The sequence below is a fragment of the Apteryx mantelli genome, chromosome 9 (assembly GCF_036417845.1).
Source record: "Apteryx mantelli isolate bAptMan1 chromosome 9, bAptMan1.hap1, whole genome shotgun sequence".
In the NCBI taxonomy this organism is placed as follows: Eukaryota; Metazoa; Chordata; class Aves; order Apterygiformes; family Apterygidae; genus Apteryx; species Apteryx mantelli.
Window position 1 is genome coordinate 10,957,221 of NC_089986.1, and position 27,028 is coordinate 10,984,248.

The window sequence follows — 27,028 nt, forward strand, 5'->3', positions numbered from 1 at the left end:
TGGAAATCAGACGAAGGGACGGTGCAGCACTGAAAGATTAATCTCTGCAAAGTCTTTGTGGGTGAGAATGCTGGGAGAAAGGAACACTCCAGGTGGGGAGTCGGCAGTAGCTATATTCCTGTCTTTGGCAACTGATTCACAGCCTTTCACAAATCCCTTAAACTGCATCCTTAGTTCCTTTGCCTGCAGCAGAGAGACAATTACGCTCTTTGGGATGTACAGATCAAGGTGTTACCCACAGCCTTGTCAACCTACCATGCTCACTGTACAGGGGGTGTGTATGCCAAGTGTTTAGACACTAATGACCTATATGTTAAGCTATTTATCACATACCTTTGGCAACCTCCTTTGTCCTTTGCTCACTTACTCATCTCAGCTGGTTCCTTCCAACATTCCAACCCTCTGTGCAACTCCTAACAATAGTCATTAAAAACTGCCCAGACAAACAAATGTTTCCCTCTGTCTTCTGTCATTATGATGCATAGTTTGAGAAATATCCAGTTTTGGAATGAACATGGAACTGAGCTCTCTTCTTCCGTGAGTCATTGGAAATAGAAACAACTGTTTACAGCCACTGAACAAAGCATTTGTTTCCTGCTCTCAGTCTTTCACTAAGGGCTTTGATTCATGTGATCATTTGGAAAAAGGTAATGGGAAGGGTTGCATTAACATATAAGGTATAATTTCTGCCCTCTCTGAGTGCTGTGCTGCTGGATTCACAGTGAGAGAGCTTGACTTTACACATAGAGTAGGATTAAAGTCATCCTTGGAGGTTCTCAAGACCAGACCGAATAAAGCCTTGAGTAACCTGGTCCAGCGTCACAACTGACTCTGCTTTGAGCAGGAAGATTGGACTATGATCTCCTGAGGTTCCTTTCAAGCTGAATTATCCTAGGATCCTAGGATCCTAAAACAAAACAATTAACAATGTCAAAATATACATTTTTCAAAAACTTTCAGTCTTGATTCCAGCATAGTCTTCCTTGGAAAATCCAAGGTAACTCCAGGATACAGATCTCCTGTGCTACACAGATTTCACTAACACTCATACAGGTGACATTCAAACTTCATTTTCTTTGCCCAGAAACACACGCATGGAGCATTAGTGCTGTTTCCTGTTAAACGCTTAAACACATGGATTTTCTCCAAAAACTAGTTTTCTCCTCTGGTAGCCTAAGAAAGCCAGCTTTTGCACTTCAGAAATGAATATTATAAGTCATGTCATGGAGTCCCTAGATTGAGTCTTCCAACTGGGCTAATAAGCACCTGAATTCTTTCTTCAGGAGAGCCAGTTCCTGCGGAACTGACTGCAATGAAATTCAAAATGAAAAGAGAAAGGATGAAAACAAAAACAGAAGCAAAGGACCTGAGTAACAAGCATTTCTTTTTGTACACATATATTGTTATGGGCCAGATTAAATTGCTGAGGCTAATATGTATAGTTGTTTCCCTCCATTTAAGGGGGTTGTAAAAACTCATTAAGTGTCTTTATAAAGCAGACAATTAAGATAAAGATGACCTCTAAAGTTAAAACATAGGAACATATTCCCACCTAGGACAAAGTCTGCTCAGGAATCTTAAGGATGTGGGTGGAGAGGCTGTGCTGGCATTGCTTTGAAGAGAAGTGTGTGTATGAGAGAAGCAGAGAATGAAAAAGACACAGCTCAAGGGGAGAAGCAATGCCAGGGCCCTGGAAAAGTCTGCAGTGGGCCCAGCTTTGTTTTTTGTCCTAAGAGAACCTGAAATATGCCTTTTTGGACTCTGCACATTCTTGTTCATAAAGGGAATTGTATCTCAGATAGCCTCCATCACTATTTTCTCTCAGTATGTAGAATAACCTAACTGAATTTTGGCTATCTGTCTTGGTTTCTTTACCTTAGATAAAAAAAGGGGTCTCATTATTTTAGATACTTATGGGGCCTCAATCATCCATGTGTTGAGCATGTCACAAATCATCTTCATGGCTACACCTCTGTGAGAGAGGGAAACACCATAAATCATATATTACAGGGAGCTACCTAAGAAAGAGAGATGGGGTAACTGACTCAAAGTCAAATTTAAAATAGAAGGAGGATGACCGAATTTAAAACAAATCCCCTGAAACCCACAAAGCAAAAAAAACCAATAAGACTGAGAGGAAGAACTCTTGTGTCTGGCCACGTGTGTGGAAGACAACTGTCATCTTTTGTGTCAGATCTTGTGAGAAGATGCCAGGTGAAGACTGGGACCCTACTTCCTCTCATGATGATGAAAATGGATGTGTTCATAGGGTTGCAGCTTGAGAGGGTGAGCAGAGGAAAATCCTGTATCTTGGACTAACTGTTAATGGTATAATTACTTCACTCCCTATGCTATTTCTAAAGTCCTAAGAGATTTTCTTTGGTCAGAACAGGGTATAAATCCCAGCAGTGCTGCAACCACCCAGGAATGTATGCTTATCCTTGTGTAGATCTGTTTGTGCTACTTTCACTGGTAGTGCTGGACTACCCTGTAACTCATCCCAGCTCCATGTTGTCACACACAAGTACAGAAGGAAGGCAACATCATCAGGTCACGCTCTGTGTGTCCTACCTCTACATGCTTCCAGTTGTCCCGTCAGGACTTTGCGAATCTCCGAAATCCATGTGTTTTTCAGCTCAACAGAAGATGCCTGAGAACACAAGAGAAAAAGGTAAAGCAGATCTAGTTAAAGCATGCTGCCAGTCCCTTGGCTGCCCTAAGCTACATCTGCTTTCAGTCTCACCCGGAAATGAAACCCTGTGGCCAGCTCTGAGATCAAAAGAAAGCAGAGGGCACTTTTCAAGATGGAAAGATTATCATGAATCTAAGGTCCTGTCCTTGTTCTTCTGTCCAGCCTTCCAAGTAATTTTCTACTACCTTTTTTGCCCAAAGTCACAACCATTTTCACAAAGATAAATTACTAGTCTCAGTGCCAACACAACAATGAGGCTCCCAGTGGCTATTGTTTCTTGACAGTGTACAGGATAGTGAAGGTCAGGAAGCTGGAAACTTCCTTAAAAAGAACTCATTTGAAAAGAAGTACAGTCCTTAGAAAGAAAGGATGGTCATTACCTGAATGATATAGACTTCTTCTCTGCCGTTATACCAGATCTCGAATTTCTTGTTATCCCCTTTTACATTTTCTGTAATGCCCACAGTGCTCATCTGTTTCAAAATAGAAAAGGAGAAGCTGGAATCTGGAAAATGTCAATGGTCTTTAAACTGTATTTCCTGAGATGTAAAAGGCTGCATTCATTTCTGCACCCTAGGGAGCTATTGAAAAGAAAATTCAGAACATATATTTCTCAAAATATAATTTACCATTTCATTTTTCTGATTGTTGCTGTCAAAATTAAAAAAAAAAAAGTGCTCAAAAGTAACAGGTTAATGCCTGACCATGGGTTTATCTTCACTACTTTGTTTGCTTGAACTTAGTCAGTTTTTACCCCTATCCTGGCTCCTGTCCACCTACAGACGTTTTCAGTTTGAGGAAGGTGGTGTTTTCAGCTCACCATCACTGACCTGTTGGGGTGGGAGAGGAAAAGGGACAGGATGGGGCTTTATGGTGTAGTGTTGTTGAATCTGGAGATTTAACAACTCATCTGCAAGTCTGGGCTCCCCAGTACAAGAGAGACATGGAACCACTGGATCGAGTGGGGCTACAAAGATGATTAGGGGACTGCAGCATCTCTCTTATGAAGAAAGGCTGAGAGAACTGGGCCTGTTTAGCCTGGAGAAGAGAAGACTGAGAAGGGATCTTATCAATGTATACAAATATCTTAAGGGAGGGTGTCAAGAGGATGGGGCCAGACTCTTTTCAGTGGTGCCCAGTGACAGGACAAGAGGCAATGGGCACAAACTGAAACACAGGAAGTTCCATCTGAACATGAGGATAAATTTACTGTGAGGGTGACAGAGCACTGGAACAGGTTGCCCAGAGAGGTTGTGGAGTCTCCTTCTCTGGAGATATTCAAAACCCGCCTGGACGCGATCCTGTACAATGTGCTTGAGCAGGGGGGTTGGACTAGATGATCTCCAGAGGTCCCTTCCAACCTCAACCCTTCTGTGATTCTGTGAAGTCTGGATAAAACAAAAAATTTAAGTTTCAGCAAACAAGAAAAAAAAAGGTGAGCCAGGAGCTAAGTTCCTAACTAGACAAGACAAATAAGGAACTGAAGAAGAGAAAATAATTCTATGTTTTTTAAATGATAGCTTCTTAAACACAAGTTTGAATTCCAGCTACTACCAATCTTAGCAACTTCTTCCCATCTTATTTCTGTATTTTGTTCTTTGCCCTTGTTTTGACTTGCCTCAGAATGAGACTTCAAAAATTCAGCAGTAAGAATCATGACATAATCAAGGCCATCTCCACAGAAAGAAACTTCAAACATTAATATAAATTATATTTACAATGACTGGTTCACTCCTTGAACCAGGCTCTATTACAACTCCTGTCTGGTTACCCTGTAATAGGTTTGCAGCATTACAGTTGATGACACATGTTAGATGTCTGAAGTTACAAGTGTTACATCAATGGGCTTGAAGGGAAGATTTGGTCTGCTTGCGAATCTTAACAGAAAATGTCCTGATTGATATCTGGAAATGTCAATCCTGTGAATAAGAGGGCACTTCTATTTATGCTGTGATTCATCAGTAGCTATTCTCGGCACAGAATATATCTGCTTGACTGATGTCAGTAACAAAGCTCATGATAAAACTGAACTTGGAGGATGCTTATAGGCAGAACAATGAGAGATACAGCTCCATTCAGTCTTGCTCCTCTCCATGGGACGCTGAGCAAAGAACATACAAGGTGCTAGTTTGTACTGAGCAGCAAAACCAAGGTTCAGATCTGGAGCTGCAGGACATATGACTGGGTTTGTCTCCAAATCAAAACTAAAATGGGAGCTTCCATTTACGCAGGGTTGCAGGATAGCCACAGGTATGGGTATATTCTTCATCTTGCCACAAGAAAACCTCCCCGTTTTGTATTTAAAATGCCCAATGTGTTTTGAGAACACTAAGTAGATTTATCTCTCTCCCCTCCCATTGCCAAATTTATTACCTTTAAAGAATTTTTAAAGCTGTATGAAGCTGTCTTCTCATGGCCATCTGTGTTCTCCTCCCGTTTCTTGCAGAAAAGCAGCATCTTTGTGTAGAGAAAGAGGTGTCTCTGCATTGGTTTGAATCTAGCCAAGTCCTTCACCTTGTTGTGCCCTTTCTTGTGGTCAGTCCACACGTTGAAGGAACCTTGCATCAAAAGCTTACCAAGCTCACTGACATCCCCCTAGCAGGCAAGGGAAAAACAGAACTTATATCATTATCAGACTAGAGTAATCCCAGGCATAGTCCTTTCCTCTAGTGCTGTTTAAGGTTCCAGGCTGAGCCAGGTGCCTAGGCATCCCTTGTCCTGGAGGGAGGAACTGTTGCAGCTGGGAGCCCAGCTGCTCTTGTCTGCTTTCTAAACCTTTGTGATTTCTTCCTATAACCATTGACCCACGGTTTTCCATGTCCATAATTCCCAGCTTGTCTCCCTATTCATAGTTAGTGTCTCAGGATCAGTCTCAGGACTTCTTTGGACCTGCCACGCTGGTTTTTCCCTCTGATGACTACAGGGGAAGCAGCTTCTTCTAACAAGAACTGGCTTTCAAGACTCTTGAGTCTAAGGCAGTGTGAAGGGGCATTGCAGTCAAGATGTCCAAGCAAAGGCCTTGACTCTCAAAGATCCAGGTTCAGTTTCTGCTCTGCTACGAGCATCTCATGTATCCCTGGGCAAGATCTTGAACAACATGTAGATGTCTTAAGACACAGACCAGTGCCTAGAGGTACGTAGGTGTGTAATTCCCTACCATTGCAAAATACAGCCTTTAAAAGCTCTATCAATAGTTTCTCAGGTCACCATCTGCAAACTATGGAATGCTGCACAGCCGTGGTCAAAGAGGGAGTAAATGCACTAAAGAGCCATAAAAGTACCTGAGGGAGAAAGAAAGTAAGCAGCAACCAGACCTTTCTGAGTTAAAGCCCTTGTCCAAGGGGGAAATACTTCAACTGATACAAATGACATTTGGCTCAGATACCACCAGCACAAACATTTCCAGCACAGTTCAATACTAAAGGGCGCAGTAACGTGGCAACACCTGTATGCTAATGGACTTCAAGAAATAATGATCACAGTTACACTGGTGGCAAGTTTTTCAGGGAGTGCTTTGTGTAAGTTTAGGGAACAAGCTGGGTTCATTATTAAAGGACATATTTTCAACATTTATATGTTCTGTTGATTATAAGGTGAAGATGTTGTCTACCAGAGGGAATGTCTGATTTCTTGAAGCACAGATTGCAGGTTGGCCTCCCTCTCACTCCCCACCCTCTACCCTAGATCCACCTGCAAAACCAGGGTTTGATTAGGTACTTTTCTACTCCATACTGGGACATTATGAGACTCTCCAAAGTATTCCAAAAATCCCAGCAATTTCTATAAGTCTCTCATCTCTAATTTATAGAGTTGGATTTTTTATTCATGCACACAATATTGTGTGTTTGTATTTGCATGTGCATGTGGGTGTAAGCTTACTGATGAAATGTAAAGCTAAATCAAAGAAACATATTTTCCACATTGTTCTGACAATGGTGAGACCCTCCTGTCACTCCAGCTGCTGTTTGGTGCGGCAGGCTCAGTCCAGAGGCTCAGTTCAGCTCTTGTGACAGGTCTGTCTTCTGGGACTGGAGTTATAGCAAGTATATTTTGTCCTAAAGGATGTTTATTTAAAGTGGAGGATTTCATCACTAACTCAGATATAATTATTTCCTGTTAGAACAATACACTGTATCTCTTGTTCATGGAAGGTGAGAGATACATATGAATGACTCAGGTGCTGATGAACAAACCACCCAGGCAAGATTGTGTATAAAGGCTAGGATGATAGTAAGGAACATCTCTAAAACTTCTGCTCTCCAAGCTTTCCTCTACTTTTTTTGTGTCTCCCCCCCCCCCCCCCCCAAAAAAAAGCCAGCAATTTTTTACACAAGAGTTACGTCCCTCAAGCCCGTATGTGCACATCTTCAAGAAGCAGAACAGTCTATGCAATTAGCAGCATTCAACAGCTACCACAAAACCTGCTTTTCCGCTGGCGTAATATCCTTCTCCAAAAGGTGTTTCTACCACGCCTGTGTGGGGAAGACTCCACAAGCTGGGGTGTGGTTTCATAAGCAGTGGGAAGTATTTATTTAGTATCCTAGCCGAGCATCTGAGTTAGGCAGAATGGAGAGAAGAAATTATTGGGTTCCTCTTTTACACTTTCGCCCCACTTAATAATCATGTAACAAACCATCTCAAGAATGCTGTCAACACTGGGCTACAAATGCAGCCATGATGCACCTTTTCACATCTTTCGGTTCAGCTGAGAAAGCACAGGCAAAAGACTGGTCCTCAGAGCTAGCATGTCAGTCATTTCATGGAAATCTGGCAAATTCAAAAGTAGAGGCTGAAAAGGAACAGGAATGCTCTGTCGAATTCCTGCATAAAAATCTGCTCTGTGATTTGAAAGCAAGGAATATGCAAAAGTGAATGTGACCTCAACATTTATATGGGCAGGAATCTGGATGGGGCAATCTTCCTTTGAATAGATCCCTTCTGCCCAGGCTAATGATGTCACCTTTCTTGGAGAAGCTCTTCTGCCCATCCATTACAGAGCTGTTTAAACACAACAGAGGAGATTTTTGGTAAATAGCTGTAACTATATAAATTTAATCTGAGAAAGACATGAGAAAAGCTGTGTTGCTCCTTTGGGGATGAACCAAAACCAGTGGAAACTGGGGAAGCAAAAGATGTGTCATATCCACAAGCTTTCCACACCCATGTTTACAGGCCCAGGTCTGCAAAAATATCCAAGCTTTAAAGTCCTTCTAAAATGAAGCTCTGAGACACTGAGAATTAGCCATTAACAGAATGGTTTGGGGAAGCTTCCACAAGGTATTACTTCTGACACCTAGAAGGCTGTAAAGGGTACATTTCCTATCCAGAAGTGGTTGGTACAGATCCCAACACTTTTTCTGGAAGTCACATTCAGCATAAAATCCTGTTTTTCTGTTGTTCAGACTAAACCCCATCACCTTGACCTACAACTCTTTGAACCAAATTGTTCAGAACATTTTTTTTCTTGGAGGCTTCACCATGCAGCTATTTCAAAATGGGCAATCACATCACTCTCAGGCCTCATTTCCTCAGATGCAGTTCTCCCTTACGTATCATTCACTTCTGCTTCTCACTCATGGACTCATTTCCCATAGGCAGTACCAGTTCTTGCAAGTCAGTCGCCTTCAGTGGAACCTCAGCAGAGAGATATATGCATTTATGGCTGTTGATTTGTGCTGTGGTTGTTACTGTGTATTTCAGATAATGAGTTTCTTATGCACAGGGATGGATCCTATTACCCACTTTAAATGGAAGCCAAATTTTTCTCCCTAAGAGCAAGAGATTTGGAAATGCTTGAATTGCATAGTGGTCACAGACAGTTTCCCTCTCACCTACAGATGAGTTTTGGGTGTGATTAGTCAGGATTGCGTTAGTCATACTTCCTCCCCATATTCACACAAACCACCACGTGAGAGGTATGTTGACATGTATTTTCATGACCACAACATATCACTAAGTGGCCTCATTCAAGGATGTGGCACAGACTCCCGCAAAGTGTACCTGACATGGGCTCAGCCTGACTACTGCTGATATGAACATTGCATGGGTCAAGACTAGAGTACGAGCAAAATCAAAAAATACCTCATATCCTGTGATTGCTATCTGGTGCATGGAGTCATTAACTGATTTGATGATATCGAGCACTGTGGCCAGGGCCTCTTCCAGTTCAGCGGTACCTTCTGAGTTCTTGCTACATTTCAGCATTTCCTGGTTAAACAAAAATATGAAAACTACTTGAAATCTTCTTATACCAGAAGCCACTATAAGACAGTCCTCCCTGGAGTCTGTGCTGCACAGACAAAGTAGCAAAATTATAGGGAAAAAAACAAACCAACAGGACATTCACTTGGATTATCACTACAGATAGACACTTTAAGCTCTTGCCCATTTTCAAGTTATATGGATTCATTTAAGATGAGACAGAACCATTCTGGCACATTTACAATGATCTTTTGCGTATCACAGAATTTCATCCAGCTTTTTACTCCACATCTGCTAGAAAAGAAACTCAGCCTTAATATAATGATTTCAGGTGCTAGGGGACTCACCATTTCCTTTCACAATTTGTTCCAGGAGCTACTTAGCCTCACTGTTAAAAATGTAAATTAATTACTAGTCTGAATTTGTCAGGTTTCAGCTTCTACTCTTTAGGTCTCAGTAAGCTCTTGTCTTTTAGATAAAGAAATTCTGCTTAAAAGTAAGTCACTTCCTATGTAGATGCTTATAGACTATGATCAAATCACCTCTCAAATCTCTCTTTCTTAAATTAAATGAAGCTTCTTTAATCTATAGGGCAGGTTTTTCAGCAGCTAATTTTTTGGGGGGGAGAATAGGGCAGATTACTATAAATCTTCCCCATCTCTTATTCTCTATCTCTGTGCTACAAGCTGCAAACCTACATTTGGAAACTTGAAATCCTTTTTCAAAAGACAGTAATCTCAAAGAACAATGCTGGCCTATAGCAAAAATTCATTAAAAACTATATCCTGCTTGAAATGAGGGAAGTTACTCCATCCTCCAACCCTTGCACAAGGAATAAGAAACAAAGTTCTGGACGAGTTAAGAAGCATGTGACCAAAGCCAAGAAACAATTTAAAAAAAATCCCAGTGAGGGCTCAATTTCTGTAATCACTTCACATACAGAGATTCCATTCTGAGTTCCAAATGTTTAGAGCCAACTACTAAAGGACAACTTTTGTTATTTCTGTGTGTTTTCTGCTTGCTGGTTATCTCTGAAAAGTTCTAATAAAAGCTCAGGACTCAACTCTCTTCCTGGAACCAAGAGAGTTATAACCTATGCAAATCCTGAAAGACACTAAGTTATTTTGTTTTTAAGTGAAGTGTCTTGCTTGTTCTTCTACATATAGAGAAGCCCTGAGCCTGATTCAGATGCACTGGTTGTTTTTCTACACTGTATTGTATAGAAAGCAGTTATTGCCAATGAGTATCTACCTGAGATCAGCATCAGACTTTATGTCTTTGCTAAAAGCATCTAGATAACAGATAAACGGGAATAAACCCACATATGGTTGGTGCAGCTTTGAGAAGACATGAATCTCAAAGCACTTGGAAGATCCCAAGACTACACCATAGAATTTGAGACCAAAGCCAATCAGGATCCCACTATTTAACAGATAAAGCAACATGACTGTAACCAAAGCAGCAGGATAACTGATTATCGCCATGTTTAGTGACCAATGATTTTGATGCTTGCAATCTGTATCCATTAATCAGCTGAAAGAATAGTTTGTCGGTTGTTAATGAGACAAGAGTTCCAGCGACAGAATTCATTTCCAGATAACCTTACAAACTTAGACAGGTTTCATATTCATCACTATTGACTTGTTCCTGCCTTATACATCTATTATTGGTATGAAAAAAGTGTTTGGTTGAATGTAGGTTTCACTTCAGAAATGCAAGCTGTGAAGAAATTAAGGAATAGACTATTGCAACAACAGCAGCTCACTAAGAATTGTACAGTGAGTTTAGCTTTGTTTCCCTGTGCTGACCAGAATACTAACAGAAACTATGCCCCAGAAATGCACCCAGGAATGAATCAAGATGCTACTGGATTTTCTTCCTTCATCTTTATTACGGTAAGAATGAGACTCCCTCATTCTGGTGGACGTCTAAGGCTATGTGGCCTTTTACATGGTTTCATTCAAGTATATCATTGTTTTCAGCCACATTTTGAGTTTGGAAATCACCGAATCCAAAAGCTGTGAGGCTTATGTTCCTGCGAAACAGGGTTGAAAAAAGGTAATTCTCACAAACCCTCAACAGCAGGGGCTGAAATACTTGGGTGACCAGTGCTTAGTGAATAAAAGCAAGATGTATTCATATGGTACCTGCAGTACACTCTCTAGAATCTGGATGGACCCCTGCTCTCTGTAAAGCTTTTCAATATCAGCTAAAATGATTGTAACCAGAGGGTTGCAATAATTGTGACCCAGAATTTACAGCTCATCTGCCCATTGCTCATCATGGCATGCAGCTTTTTAGGCACTACTTTGCTACCAGTTTTTCACAGATTCCCCTTCTCTTACATCTGTAAAAGCTCCTCCTGCCAGGGACTCAGTGTGCCATCTCCATAGATCTCAGAATCCCTGACAAGTTAAATGTCCTTGCCAATGTGCAGTTGCTAAGTACAAAACTGGTCTGACTAGCTTCAACCCCAATGGCTGTAACCTGTTTTGCTTGAGAATTGCACTCCTTGATCTAATCTTGGTTTTATTTACAGGCATATTTCAAATTAAAAGCAGAATCTGGTTTATTCTTGCTCTTCTGAAGACCTTGACATTTTCTCCCTTCTCATAGAATAGCTTCAAGAAATGGAGCCAAATTTACTGGATTTACTGAATTTACTGAATTTCTGGATTAAGTTGATGCAAATCTACTAGAGTCAGTGAAGTTGCATCTTTGTTAATATTCCCCTTCAATATTTGGATTCTACAATTTTGTGTAAAGCCAAAAAATAGGTTACGGCAATACTGCACAAATGAATGAATGGCCACATCCTCACATGGCTTAAACTGGCATAATTTGACTGGAGCCACGGTAACTATTAGCAAATAAGACTGCAGCCTAAAATCTTCATTGCAAGTTTCACAGTAAGTTTCATGACAGTACACAGCATTGCCTTAAGTCCAGATGCTTCAGAACAACATGTAAATAATCTTCACCACCTTCCCATTGGAAAGTCAGTAAATATTGATTGTGTTTTGGAACCAAGGAGATGAAGACAGAAATTTAAGCCACTATCTTCAAAAAGGCCCATTGGTTTGAGAGCTTCTATTTCTTCTTGCTTAGTTCAGATCAGAATTTCAAGCATGGACCACTCTCAGTTCCAACGAAAATCAAGCGGGAGGTTGAGATTATTCATCCCTTGGAAAAGTTGCAGCCCATCTGTTTCCAGCTGGGCCTTCAAAAATGGAGGCACCAAAAGGAGTGGCTCCTTCTGAAAAGTCTGAGTCACAAACAAGGGAAAGTAGCAGGTTCAGAGAGCTGCAAAAGTGAAATCCTAGGTCTGCTTACACCAAAGAGAGTTTTGTTTAACCAGGACAGATGTCAGAGACAGGATTTAAATCATCAGTTCCCGTTCTCAAACTGTAAGACTATACTGATCCAATAAAGCCAATTTCAATCTCTATTTAAAGAACTAGATAATAATACTTGCTATAGAGAATATAAATTAGTTTATTTTCCCCAGTGAAATAATAGCAGTATTTATCCTGAAACAGAAGTCCTTTCTTCGACTCTGTTTGTTACCAACCTACAACTTAACATTACAAAGTATTTGTTGATGAAGTGAGAGAGGATTTATTTCCAGTTAGTCCTTCAGAAGATAACGCTGATACACAATTCTTTAAGTAAAACAAGCTTTGCACTGTCATGGAGAACTTACCTTTAATAGCAGCTGGTACTTGGTGATTCTCTGGACTGGCTTTAAAAGATAAGCATCTAGTGAGAGCTTATGATCCAATTTACGCTGACATTCCTGTAAAGGACAAAAAGGAAGAAAAATATGATTGCTTTTGGAAACACAGTTAGGACACCAAGATGTGAGCTATGGTTTAGTAATCTAAAGAGGGTATGTCTGTGGGTTAATGGAGAGAAATTTGTTCTACCTGCATAGGAGTTTCCAGGTGACTTATGCTACAGTGAAAATATATCTTAATGAGAGCTAATGTTTAGGTTTAGCTTACTGTAGAAATCTGGCATGCCCTGCTCACAAGATTGCAGTCATTTGGGGTTTGCAAAGAAGCCAGCACTTCTTTGCCTTCGGGTATGGCCTGAAGAGCTCAGCTCCTGTCCAGAAACTCTACCTACTATCCTACCTATCTAGTCTCCTGTAAAGAGGATGACACATACTGAGCACCTGCTATCAGTATAAGAAGCATACAGAAAAGTCTGTATTTTTTGCTAAGTTTTCTAAAGAAAAAGATATAGAAGGAGAACAAGTTATGATGGACTCGCATTGCCAGTCTGAAGTGAAATTCCACCTGAAAAAAGATGCTGTCTCCACATTGTCTCCAGAGAGCTTCAGACCTTGGTTTGTTCTGACAGTATTTTTCATATATTTGGAGGTCCTCTTTCTGCAACAAAAGGAGAGTTTAAGTAAGGTAAGAAGAAGGAATCCACAGAGCACCTGCCATTAGTCATGCTTTCTCTTACCTTCTAGCCTATGCATGGAAGTGAATTAAGTCACGGTCATAAGTCTGTTTATAAAATACACTGAAGCTACCACATTTGCTTTTTACTCTTGTAAAGTTAAACACACCAGAAAGTGAGAGTTTTGAGGGGCCACACAAGGCAAGGAGACTGCAGACTGGAAGACACACAATCTAATTGCAGAAAGGACCAAGAAAGTCCAGTTCATGGCTTTGCTAGAGACCATGCATGCAATTTTGGGTATCCATGCTTTTCCACATTATCTACTGATTTAAGCTTTTTGCCATTAATTGGAAATATGGAGAAGCAGCACTCATGAAAAGCAAGCCCAGGGTGACTCCCATTCGACACAAAAGAGGGCAGATTTTTTGTGAACACATCTGAGAGATCTGTAACAAAGATTTGCAAACTGCTTTGAGACCTTCAGAGAGAAGGTACTTTGTAAAATGAAGTATTAGTATTGTTCTCCGGACAATGTATAGGTACATAAAAGAACTACTGCTAGTAGTAAGGTACATCAGCTGTTCCAGAGGCCTATCCATACACAAATTTTCTTCATGGCAAATACAAGCAAATTTGTAAGACAGTTTGGCTTCCTTGTATCATCAACGAGGTAAGAGCATACCATTTATTCAAAGTAACTGAGACGTAACGTTCTTGCTCAAGTCTACCCAGCAGTAACTTGTTCATATGCCCTTACTTTATGGCCCCAAAGGAAAACAACTGCCAACTCTTACTAATCTTTACAGAGCAAGCCACAAGTGAACTTTCCAGAAAATCAAAACTTAAATTAAAAAAATTTCTGACTGCTCAGCCTGTGGCATGCTTTGGTCTGATCAGTCCCTGCAGAGCCTGCTCTCTCAGGACTCAATGACTAGTCGCTTGGACACAACTATTACCTTCCAGAGATGGGAATAGATGGCTTGAAAACAAAAAAACATTAGAAATGTAATTTTTGTTAACAGTACTGACACAGACCGGTATTTACTAATAAAACTTAGCACTTAGCCAAGGTTTATGTGTTCAAAGCACTTTGCAAATAGTGCTGGTTCTCAATGGTATAAGGGTGAATTAAAAAGTGGCAAGTTTGTCTTATTGATGTTCCAGGCTAGGCGGGGAGAAGCACTTAAACTCTGCCCTATCCAAATTAGAAGTGGGTGGATTCACTTGACCCATTTACACCTTTGACTAGACTCCAGGTGCTCCTACGGAAGCCCATGGCAAAATCTCATTGACTTCAGTAAAAACAAAGGCAATCTCTATGAAAGCAGACGTGTATTTCAAGCTCCCTGGGCTATATGGGCAGAAAGAGACAGACAGGTGTCCCTCTGCCACGTTCTCGCTTAGGGAACCATGAGCCAGGTCAGCACAGAAACCCTGCCACCCTGCAACAGTGGAGCAGAGCCATACAGACCCCTAGGCAGGCTGGCTGCCAACTCAGAGGTCCTCATCTCCATCTGCACCTCTCCTTGTGGATGTGACCGCAATGAATCAAAGGCAGCACCAAAAATAAAGCTCAGGAATTCCTGGCTCTCACATCTGTGCTTTCAGTCCACTAGACAGTGCCTATTCTTGGTGCAGGGAAAGCATTTTCTTCTGGGTAGAGTTTCTACACAAAATCGGTATCACTGCTATCTTCATCTGTAGCCCTAAACTGGTGTCGCCTGGATGAATCCAGTGTGAAAGCAGAGTGGTGCTATGCAACACCTTACTGTGTCAAGGATTATGCAACGCAAAAAGCTCCATTGCAATTCAATAGGATATTAATGGTGCTGTTTCAAAATAAGTGCAGAGTTTCCCTCACGCAGATATGATTGTTTCTACATGTTGCCATGGTAGAAAGTTAGCAGGGGGTAAAACCTGCAAAACTAAAAGTAATCAGAAAGTTAATCAAGCATTACAATTTGATCCTCACCCACAGAAGACTGATTGGGCTAGGCAGGTAGAACAGAGACAGTGATAGTCAAAAACAATATTAGGGGCGAAAGAAAAGTACCTGTTCAGTCTATAAAAAAGGTAAAATAATCACCAGTCACTTTCCATAATGGAACAGCCCTATGCTAACACAAGCTACTGCTGCATAAAGTAGTGACACCAGCTCAGACAGACGTTTGCATCTTTAAACACAGCTTTAATTTTTGTAATAGTGTAAGGAATAGGGAATTACTAATGAAAAGATTAGGATCAGGCCCTAAAATCCCAACAAATAATTAATTACCTAATTACTCAAATCTCAATCATAAATATTCTGCTCATCAGTATTTTCATATTCAGAGGTTCTGACTGCCTGCTTGTACTTCTATACCACGCTCATCTCCGCCTGTAATGTTTTTCCCTTCTATGGTGACTTGCATCTTGGGATCTTTGTAAACATTCACTCACAGTGTGTTTTCTAGGGCACATATGCACAATTCCAATTATCTTTGTTGAGTGCTGATTTGTGAATATATTTTGCTTGAAATCAGAATGTAGCCTTTTGAATCCAACTATCAGGTTTCCAGTCAACTGCTACAGTCCTTTTACAAATAGCTTCATTTTCTAAATGCTTCTTTCTCCCTGAACAACAAAATGCTTCAACTACTTGTTCCTGTCAAATTTTCTTTTTCCAAGGTTAGCAATATGAGTAAATAATAGTGGTAATCCGCAATGGATCACACGTGCCAAGAACCTCACCTGGCACATATTTGTAAGCAGTCTGACACATCTTTTGTTTCTTCCTGAGCATTCTTGCTTTGGTTTGGTAAAGCCTTCTTCTCAGTCCCATATTCAGCAGATCAGCCCAGAGCGTCCCTCTTGTTGCTGATACTGCAGCAGGATATCCATCCTGCAAGGCATTTCTGCACATCCCTCTTCAAGCGTCTGTGTGGTCTTTGTCTACTGTAATATACGCTGTAGGGCTTTAATCAAGGTCAAGTGATGGTAGAGAAGCTGCCACGTGCACAAAGTTGAGCTGCTTTACTTGTAATTTGGCTTACATGATGATCATGCCCTAACAAGGTCAGGCAAAGTAGAAGGGAGGACAAGAGGGGCATTTCTAGCTCATCTTGCACCTGATTCTGCTACCCAGCTCCAGGAGAGGACCCAGAGAGGAGAAATATGCTGCAACTCCAGGGACTGCTCCTGCCATCACCCAGGAAGAAGGGTTCAGATCCACAGTGGCAGCTGACCTGGTGGCTCCAGTGGAGGCGGGAGTGTGTGGGGACGTGGCAGGGGAATGACCGGCAGGGGACGGAGGGATGCAGCCGGGCACCAGAATGTCCCACCGCAGCTCTCAGGGGGTTTTAAAGCAGCGCTGGAAGCAGGGTTGAAAAGTCCTAGTGTGATCAGATGGGTCATATTCTTCAAAAAGCGTGAAGTTAAAAATCAGCCTGTTTCTAATCACAGGCCCACCGTGATGTTGCGGTAGCTTCGCTCCGGTCAGGAAGGTTACACTGGTGCAAAGAGGGGAGACATGGAGGAGCGGATCTGCAACAATGTGAATTTCCTCCCCGAGCCAGGCGTCACCTTGAACAGCAGCCGTTTCAGCTTGCGCCGTGCCAAAGCAAGCAGTCGTAACTCACGGGGCAAGCCAGAAGCCTCCGCTCAGCGGGAAGACGCAAAAGGCTGCCAAAGCATGGGGAACACAAACACACAACCAGGCTTTTGTTTGTGCCTCCTAAACGCAGTCCAACAGAAACAACAACTTTCTGGACTTTATGTGGCTTCTTCTAAAAAGAGAGCATTAGGGAAAGTCCTTGAATCAAAGGTGCTACTGTGTGAGCAGACAGCTCAGGAGAGAGGTGTTTGCTTTCTTAGCGCGAGATTTGAAACGGGGGAAAAGCAAATGCATGATTTAACTTCTTATTCTACAGATTTACTGTTGTTTGACTACCCCGTGGAAGCGGCTAAACAAAGATGACAAAGGAACTGATTTCCTTTCACTTGATAACTGAAAACTTGCTTTAGCGCTGCTGAATTTATATTGGTAGAATAGTGAGGAGAATTGGGCTCAACAGCTGTTTTTACAGAGAGAGATGCAAACTGCAAAATTTAAACACTGAATTTGAACTTTCTACAGAATTATAGGATCAGTTCTGTATTGAGAGTTTTTCTCTAGTCCCAAAATCAAGAGATATTTGAGAGATATAGATTATTTGATGCTTCATGGATATCAAAGGCCCACATTCTTCAAGACTATTTATCCAATTTTGCATAATGATTTCACCACAGCATTTTCCTGCTTAGCATCTGGATGTTAGGATAACAACATATTCCTTAATAGCATCATTTGCTCAAGCTCTTAATACTAGCTGTTAAACAGAAAACTGTTCAGGTGACTTATAATCACATTTACACTGATATGTTCTTCAGCCTGACGTGTCTGTAAGTTGTGGGCCTACCCTTTGGAAGTACCAAGTGTTCATAATTCCCGTTAAAATCTTAGAGATGTGGCACTGCTCGACACCTCTGAGAACTGAGATATGTATGTTGAATCCAAATCTCTCTGTATGTCACACAACACCGTGTTAAAAAAATATCCAGCATGTACCTTGAAAAAGCAGCAAACGCTAGGTGTAATGTGGAAAGTGGAAGCAGGAGGTCCTCTGACTACAGAGAATAGGACAGATCTTCCCGTTCCTCATGGAAGGAGTTCTGCTGACTTTAATGGAAATAGTGGCATGATTTAGGATTGCACAATCTGGCCCGTTAACACGGAAGAAGGGAGGTTTCCTCTCTCAGAGTTCAACCGATGACTCTTCAGAGTCTGATTAGCCCCTGACACTAATTTTTTTTAGTACAGAGCCTGAAGACAATTGTTCCAATAAAGAAACTACTTTGGAAAGAAAAAAAAAAAAATCCTGTTTTCAATTTTCTCTTTGACAAACCTGCTATCTTTAATATACCACTTTTTCTCCCAAAACCAGCACATGTTAAACTATTTAAACACAAACATTTAAACCAGCTAACTGTTGTCTATTTTTGCTTGGAAGAGAAAGCAGAGTGTTTTCCCATGAGTATCATTTCCAAGTGCAATGTAACATTACACGTTAATTTTAAACATACACTAACAGGTAGTTAATGATCTGTAAAAAAAAAAATTAATGGGGAGCTTGTTTTAGGACTATAAATGACCCATCACATAATACCAAGCTTGATAAACCTCAGCAAGTAGGGAAATAAACAAAAATAATAAAATTTCAAATCAGGACTCTCTTCTGGTTGAAAAATTAAAAAAAAGGTGTGGGGGTGTTAGCCAAATCAAAGACCTGAGCAGCTGACCGTGGAGGTGTCCCAACAGTAGCAGCAGTGCAGGGGAGTGGGGGGGCATGAGTGTGCCCAGAGGAAGAATACGTGGCTGGGGGTAAGGGTGAGTTGGGACTGCTTCTTTCAGGCAGCATCTTTGATTTAGATTAGTGGAATTTGACTGTGAAATGCAACCTCCAACAACACAGAGCAGGTAGCAGGAATCTCTCTTGTTATATTCGGAGCTAACGGAGGCGAATCACTTCCATGAGTTTCCCATTCAAAACACAGGGTCTTATTCTAGCAGTTTCATCAGAGTAAGAGAACAGCAGCAACCCACCAAAACAGGTTTTTCTTATTAGTAGGGCCTCTGCATAAGTGCCATATGCACAAGCACCTTTTGTTATGCTACAGGAAACAGCCAGGCTAACGCGGGGGGCTGGGAGCTCTTGGAGCAGTGTGTTGCAGGACTTGCACACTGGGAGCCACAGGAAGCAAAGAGACATGTGTGTGTCTGACCAAAACCACCACTGCCTGTTGGTTTGGGGCTTTCTCATGAACTGGGCTTGCTCTACTGTTAAACAAAGACGGGTCACACTTATTAGAAATACAGCTAACCCTTACCACATCGTACAAGTGGGGAGATTTCTGCTTGGTCATCAAGTTTTGTGAACGAGTAAAAGAATCAACCTCCCAGAGGCTTATGGAGCTGGTGGGACTTCACTACACAAGGAAGGTGGTTGGCTCTATTGGACCAGCTCCAGGGGATTAAGTCCCCTGAACAGTGCAGAGATAAAAGAGGAGGGGTAAGACAGAGACAGGATGCACTAAGCACACTCAGAGCAAGCTGCTGTTACACAGTCCTCCGCTTACTTAAAGTAGTATTATACCTGGGGTACACCAGACTCCTGGATCATAGATTTGCCTGGTATGAAAGTCAGGTCAAACATTTGGATCATTCTTTTTTTTTTAGCTAGGGCTTAAAACATTGGTAAAAGACCCCCTCCTGTACGCAGATAAAGGTTCAAATTTCAAAATATACACTTGTTAATTACGGTTTAATTTGGGAACATTTGCTTATGTGAATTTCCCTCATTCACATAAGCAGTCAGAGTGAAAGAACAGGAATAACTCTGTAAGCACTATAGGATAAGACTATCGATATTCATATAAACCTGCAAAAGGATTTACTTACTCTTTTCAAAAAGCATCGGGCAAGAAGCTCGGGATTTTCAATGCAATTTTCTATCTCCTTAAGGAAAATCCTGAGAGGGAGAAAGGAAAGCAAACAATAAAGGAACACCACATTCACACTGCATGCTAGCTTCCATGTAAATCCAGATTAAAAGCTATGTTTTTGTTGTAAGAGGATTCAGTGGGGAAGGTAACAATCCTGACATCCAAAGAAATACATTATTTTAGAAAACTGGGATGTGGCTCACAGCTGATTGCCTGAATCACCAGTATTACAATGTTTTCATTTGCTCACAAGCATCTGATGCATCCCGTTCCTCTGGCTGCTGAGATTTACTTCCAACATGTAGCCCTAACACCTGCCTCCTTTTTGGTTCTGAGGATTTTTCAGAACAGCTAGAAAAGACAGAAAACCTCTGTCAGATGCAGTTGCTTAATCAGCATGGGGTGAAAATGTGGGAGGCAGGCCCAAAGGCGTCTGCAGTCAGTGGCAGTCAATGCACCAAGCCTTCAGGGAAAGAAAGACCAGGCTTAGAAAAGGAGGGGAATGTCATTCTCAAAATGGAAAGACAAGTCCTTTTAAAATGATAGGGAAACTGGAAGAGATTTTTCTGCTATGTATCAAGTATATAAAGAGTATATAAATTATACTCTGGTATAATATTTAAACTTGCAAAATAACTTTTTTCCTTATTATGTTCAACTGTTTGTTATACCTTATGTGCAATCATTATCCAAAGGAATTTTTAAATTTTCGCCTTGACTACGGACAGTTTTAATTAACCAGGGTGAAAAGTACAGAAATTGCCCTAAGCTTTGTGTTTTGGAAGGAGTTTAATCTTGTTTAATCTTGTCCGTAGTTGGTATTCTATAGTTATGAGCACTAGATCAGCTGTACAATTACTGATACATGTCTACAGTGAGGACAAGGCTTCTGAAGAGGTTTATGATCACCTGAAGGACAAAATTCCTTATGAAAAGTGTGATCTAAAGTAGCATGTCTTCTGGTGATGGGATAACAGAAATACAGGACAAACAAGCTGAACACTAAGAAAACTTCCTCACAGAGGAGTTTTGCCAGAGAAAGAACATCAGTATTTAGTCCTGTGACATTTACCAGTGTATCAGGGGAGGCGGCAAAATACTTGCCACCAGGGACATTCCAAATTAATGATGCTAGGGGAAATCAGTAGCAAACGCACAAAAGGGTTAAATCGTTCACAGACAAAGAGATGAAATAGATGATCTCGGGATGTCCTCCGCAGACGGGTTTTATAGGATGTGCAGACACAGGCAAAGGGAGGTTGACGCTTCCTGCCTGTGTACATGCGAGTGTGACCAAATATTCTCTCTAAAGGGAGCAGAAATTACAGGAGCGCAGGAGGGGCGAAGGACGGCAGCCAGTTAGCACATGCCTGTTGTGGAATTCGTAGATTTCTGGGAGGTTCCCAAAAAGAACTTCCTTTTTGTTCTGAAGCGCAGATGGAATCAGATGCACTAAGCTGGGATTATCCATTTCTGAAGCATACCCCTGTGGAGGAGAGTGGAAAACAAAACCAGGCTATATTTACCAGGGAAGAAATACTGTGTTTGAGACACCAAAATGCCCCAAAGCCTATGCACTTTTTGTTCTCAAACAGAGCTAGTGTACAAAGGCTTCTCCTAAGCCAACTTCTTTGTTGGTCCCATGAATTTCTGATGATTCTGATTCTCCCTGGAGCTTTTACCCCGTTAACTGTGCAAATAGTTTTAGCCACAAATGGACAGACTGCTGGATCAACAAAAGATGAAATGATGTCCCTAGAAGTCAAAAGCCATTTTGGCTGTGGAAGGATGGAAACTGCTAAGTTTGATAGACACTTAATCCTTCTGCTACACTGCTTCATTGCAGAAGGGTTAGTCTGGATTTATTTGTTGAGCTGTGGTATCTGGTTTGATCATTTGGTGGTTTCTTGTAGAAACTGGGTTGTGTTTCTTTAATACAAACTCAGAGAGAAGAACATTCTGAGTTCAGATTTTAAAGGTCACAGTAATACATCAATAGTTAGAGCTGTCAGCTCTCACAGATCAAATCCAATAATGAACCAACCACATGGTTGTAAAAAGAAAGTAACCATTCCTTCAAACCCTGCCCAAATACAAGCATGACCGATCCCTCCTCAGCACTCATCTTTCCATAGACAAAAGACCTCAAACTCTGCACACACATAGTGTGCTGATATGCTAAGAGCTTTGAAAGCTCAGGGGTTATATCTGCAGTGACCATAAACAAGTGGGGGAAGAAGGCCTTCCTTCTTCTCGATCATTTTCTGAACCTACATTCTTAGAAATTTAGCATCTGGTCCCAGGGAAATCAAAGGTGCTGTTTCTGAAGCCTACTGATGATATTTTGAAAGGACACATTGTTAACTATTCCTCTGCCCATAACTTTGAGAACTGTGCAGCTTTTATCGTTCTGTGGGCTGGGGTCAGAGAAGGAGCTTCTTCCTCTAAACTCTGAAGCAAGATGTTCAAAACAACCTTCTTATTTTCCATCTCTAGAGCTGAGCTATCTTGCTAACAGAAAGCCCCTGCACTTTAAACTCAGTGATGACTTGGAGGTTAAGCACCAGAAGTCTTTACAGAAGCATTTGTCTTACCTCTATTATACTTTGAAGTTCTTCTACATAAACCCGCTCTGTTTCTATCAGCTCATTGATTATGTGGCTAAAAGAGAAGAAAGATGGAGAGTTGTAGTGTTTACCAACTGCGCAAGAAAGCACACACGAAACAAAAAATACTATTCCTTGTGTATTGCTGTTTAGGTCTCTGACCTACACAAAAGACTCCTGTTACATCTCCAAATTTCATTTCTTCGTATTTCAACATTATGCCTTGTGGAATAGCCTAAATATCCCTTTGAATACTATTTTTTAAACTTCATCTTGATTGCTTCTATCACTTTTATACCTATAAATCTGAATAAAAAGAAAAAAAAATGCCCCAAAAAACAAACAAAAAGGGTTTCCTCTTCCAGTAATAACTAACAATAGTCAATAAAAGGATTTTATTTCCCAAGGCTATGTTTCATTTCTGTTATGCATTCTTACAAAAAAATAAACAGAATTTCTGATTAGACTTTAATACATTGTGAAAATGGGCAACAGGATGGTGTCAAAAGTCTGAAAACTTGAAAGTAAATTAGAAGAAAAAAATTGTCAATTGTCCCGTACTCTCACGAAAATATTCTTTTTACTAATTACTCTTCTGAACCAATGTTTTCAGGGTAGCTCTTCCAGAGGTTTGAGCAGTTTTACCAGATAGAAAAGGAAAAATGCCTAGCATTCCTTTCCTGGTCCATGCTTCAGGAGAGTCTGTAACCACACAGCTACATCAAGAAGAACCACATCACCAGAAGGACACTTGCGAGTAACATCTAAAGGAACCGGTGTATGGGCAGTCAGAAGCAACACACAACCTGTGGCTTAAAGCACAGGCAACTATTAGCATTAATGCCAGCAGGTGCATTTGTCTGACATCTCCCTACTACATACTGCAGGGTAAAGATGGAACCACACTCGCATCATTGATGGCAAGAAAGAAGGAAAACATCTTACGTTTTGAAACGTGTTTCTACTCACCTGCTTTGCCACAAGTAGCACCAAGCTTACATCTGGATAGTCCTCTAACGCAGGCCCACAATTCCTTTACTTACACCTTCTGGTCTTTTTACTATCTAAGCTCCTTGGAGACTCCTCTACCTCAGGAGCTACCTGCCACTTTATATATACAGTCAGCACCATTAGTCCCAGGTTTTCTCCAGGGAAGGTGCTCGCCCAGCATGTTACTGGCCAGTCAAAGACACCTTGATGAGCCTGGGAGGTGACCTATGGAGCGAGTGCTACAGGAACTGTGATTTTGGCAAAAAGTGCAGACTTCTGGTATTTTGGGAAAAGCTTTCCAAGACACTAGACATGATAGAAAGCAGCTTCTCTGCTGCCCAGTGCCAGAAGCATATGAAGCATCTCAAGTCTGTTTTCTAGAGAAAAAGATGAAGACTAGGAAGTCATTTTTACCGCTCCTGTTGGGAAGTTTGCTCTGCTTGTGTCTGATTGCCTATTTTTTATATGCCACATAAAAGTCTTGTAACCAGCCAGACCCCATTAACATCATGAACCACATTTACCCTGTCACTTCCACTTTAACTTTAACTTCCACTTCCACATTGTCATCCTCTTTACTTTTTAGGTTGCCATTTTTAAGATGAATAAATCAGTCCCACTTCTCAAAAAAACCTCCTTTAAATAGTATGGTCAGGCATTTGAAAATGTACAAAGGCAGCTTGAAATGCAAAAGCATTGACTAAAACCTTACTCTCAAAATAGCTTCACTGATTTGCTTCAGACTAACCCAGTCTTTTTCAAGGCGACATGATTTTGCAGGGTAGATGGGACCACTTACTCTGGCCTCACAGACCATTACTGCTTAATGGACTACTCGAGAAATGTGAGAAATACTAAGAAAATTAGGTCTTACCTTCAACTGACCCATAATATTTCAATTTTTATCCTAAAATAACTAGGATTTCATAGGTATCATGCCATGATGCCTTAAGGAAAGACAACATTTTTAGAGTATCCCAGCCCACCATAGGAGTACTGGCTTCATTTAGCTAACCTCCACATCAATTTTCAACTGAGGGAATTATGAATGAGAAAGCTAAGTCTAGCAACAGAGAAAACAAATTCACCCTTCATTACTAACCAATACTATTGTACCTGGTGACACCAGTGCAAAGGGATTCCGCAGCGCTGTCTATGCCTGATCTCATAAAGCCTAGCAGCATTTGACTCTAAACAGTATAAAAGCTCTGTCCACATTTCCCTGAATTTGCACACACCTTTGAGAGGGAAAATAGCATGTTTGGGGTGTGCTCAAAGTATTAGACTTCGCCTTGTGAGATATTTATACATGTCACTCTAATGCACCTTCATGAGAATTGCCCAGGTGATAGCCTAAGGGGCCAATTGCCCAGAAAATGGTTTTACAAACATGAGCACTTGCTTTTACAGCTGACTGAAACAAACAAAAAAAACCCTTTTCTGCTTAAATCTGTGTTTTCTTCTAACAGTTATTGCACTTACTGCACAGTCTAGCTGCAAGGGGAGACAAGCAGATTGCAATTGTTCTAGTAACATTACCATTTGCAATGCTGAAAAGAAATCATAAGGACAATGCACAGCTAGTTTCTGGAGTCAACAACTTTCATTCCACAAGATAAAAGGATGGCTACCAAACTGAACTAACATACCATATCAAGAACAGGACACCAGCGGTTATCAAGCTCAGTCACAAACTCCAGTGGCAGAAAGTTGTTAGACAACTTTGACAGCCGTTTGGTGGTCACTACCTGCTTCATCCTAAGAAGTTCAAATCACACTTGTCACTCTGGCTACCAATTTCAGCAGAGAAAATTGGAGATTCAGTTGCCAAGTAATCACAAATAACGTAGACAATAAAACAGACACATGTAGGTATAATTTCCTATGCAAATTCCATATTTGCATGAGCACGACAGCGTGGCCATAGAGACTGTGCATGCGCTGTAGCTGTGCGCACAGCTATAGTCTTTGCAATGATATGTAGAAACATTTTAATTTTTAGCACACTTCAGAGCCAAAGGACGATTCTATTCTTGATTTCCTTGGTATAACCAGGAACTGTTGTTCCACACTTACTGAATTGGAGAAAAGGTTTAGCATTGAGTTTTAAGGGGCTGTTCCATCACTTACAAGTTTTGAAATATCATCTTTAACTTCAATTCTAACCTAAATTTATTTTAAGGATGCCTCAGATTCTGTTTACTGTTTCTCTTCTCCAGATCCAAAAGGCCTAAAATAATACAGAGAGTCTTGCCAGGTTGCAGAGCAAACGGAGGGAGCTCTCCTTCTCTGCTACAGCAACTGGGACTTCATGAGGTTGATGTAATACTCACAAAGCGCATCTCTGAAGAACTGCTGCATCATTTAAAAACACATCTCTGAGCAGGTGTCACCAAATCATCACGAGAGAAACTTAATGTTTTCTCATACTGCTGCAAAGATGCTTATTTATCTGCAGAAAAGACATAGGTCCCCCATATGCTATTTACTGTGCTACAGAGCGGACTGCACCACAACTGACTGTGAACCCAACACAACAGCTAGCTGACAAGCATACCTGAAAAGCAAATTATTAGTCTGTAGGTTTCCTAGTAACCTTGTCATAGACAAACAATAGTATGGTACCTTTCAAAAGCACAACTCTAAATAATCCAGTAAGGGGAAGAGAGGCTTTTAGAATATTTTGCTATCCAACTTTCTATGAAAGATGAAGCAAGAATGCATTATTTTAAAGCTTAAATCTTTTCTGACCCGAAGTTTAATACAGAGTACCAGCTCTTGAATCCTCATTGTAAGAACTCTGATTTTTTTATTGACTTACTAATTCTAATTTTGTTTGGAAAGAAATGTCCATTCAGGGCATTAAAACATAGTTTCATAAATAAAGAATGTTTTATTAAGGGAAGTTCTGTGGGGACTCCTAAGATACTCTTATTTTAGTTATGGGGTTCTTACACAACCTAACAGAAATCTTTAACAAGATTTGATTTTATTATTTAACTTAATCCTATATGTAGATTGATATTAACAGTAAACACTTTAGTTTTTTTAAGTGTTACAAAAAACCCATCTAACTAACCCTTCCACATCTCGTAAAGGTGTTGTTAGGCAGTTTATCATCTCGGTTTCAGTGACCCTGAAGCAGGGATAGAATCATGATGGTATTATTTATCAGCTCCTGGTTACAGTTCAAGAGCTCCAGGTCTTCACTGTGATGCTCATATCTCTAAACCATGACTCTGTACATAAAGAGTAATAATTTTCCAATTCTTCTCCACAGCCAGGTAGCTGGATTTGCTGCCTGGATAGGGCTTTAATCCATCCTTTTTTTTTTTTTCCCCTAGAATTGTACTATTTTTTCAACCACAGATTGTGTCCACAAGGAAAAAGAGAAATTTCACCATTTGTCCAGACCTTCCAAACATCCAGCACTCTGTCAAACTCACCTCTCATGCTTTAGAGCTGTTTTTGCACTTGCCTCTTAGTAGCCAGGGCCAAGCACCTCTCTGGGCTTTCCTACTTGGAACAAGGGGGTTGTATGCCTAAGGCTCCTGCTGTTCCCAAAGCACATTACCACCCATGCTTCTGCACAGGGACTGCGGGTGCA

General features: G+C 40.9%; 1 protein-coding gene across 1 annotated transcript in view; it reads right to left on the reverse strand.

The window, feature by feature from the left end:
- The window catches only part of MCF2L2 (MCF.2 cell line derived transforming sequence-like 2), a 165,102-nt gene that overhangs the window by 23,730 nt on the left and 114,344 nt on the right, over nt 1-27,028 (reverse strand). Inside the window, exons 16-24 of the mRNA XM_067301662.1 lie at nt 22,420-22,486; nt 21,196-21,311; nt 19,782-19,851; nt 13,195-13,287; nt 12,597-12,689; nt 8,774-8,899; nt 5,066-5,287; nt 3,073-3,165; nt 2,572-2,650 (exon numbers count right to left, since the gene is read on the reverse strand). Coding sequence (XP_067157763.1) covers nt 2,572-2,650; nt 3,073-3,165; nt 5,066-5,287; nt 8,774-8,899; nt 12,597-12,689; nt 13,195-13,287; nt 19,782-19,851; nt 21,196-21,311; nt 22,420-22,486 — 959 coding nt within the window. The remainder of the gene's footprint in view (nt 1-2,571; nt 2,651-3,072; nt 3,166-5,065; nt 5,288-8,773; nt 8,900-12,596; nt 12,690-13,194; nt 13,288-19,781; nt 19,852-21,195; nt 21,312-22,419; nt 22,487-27,028) is intronic.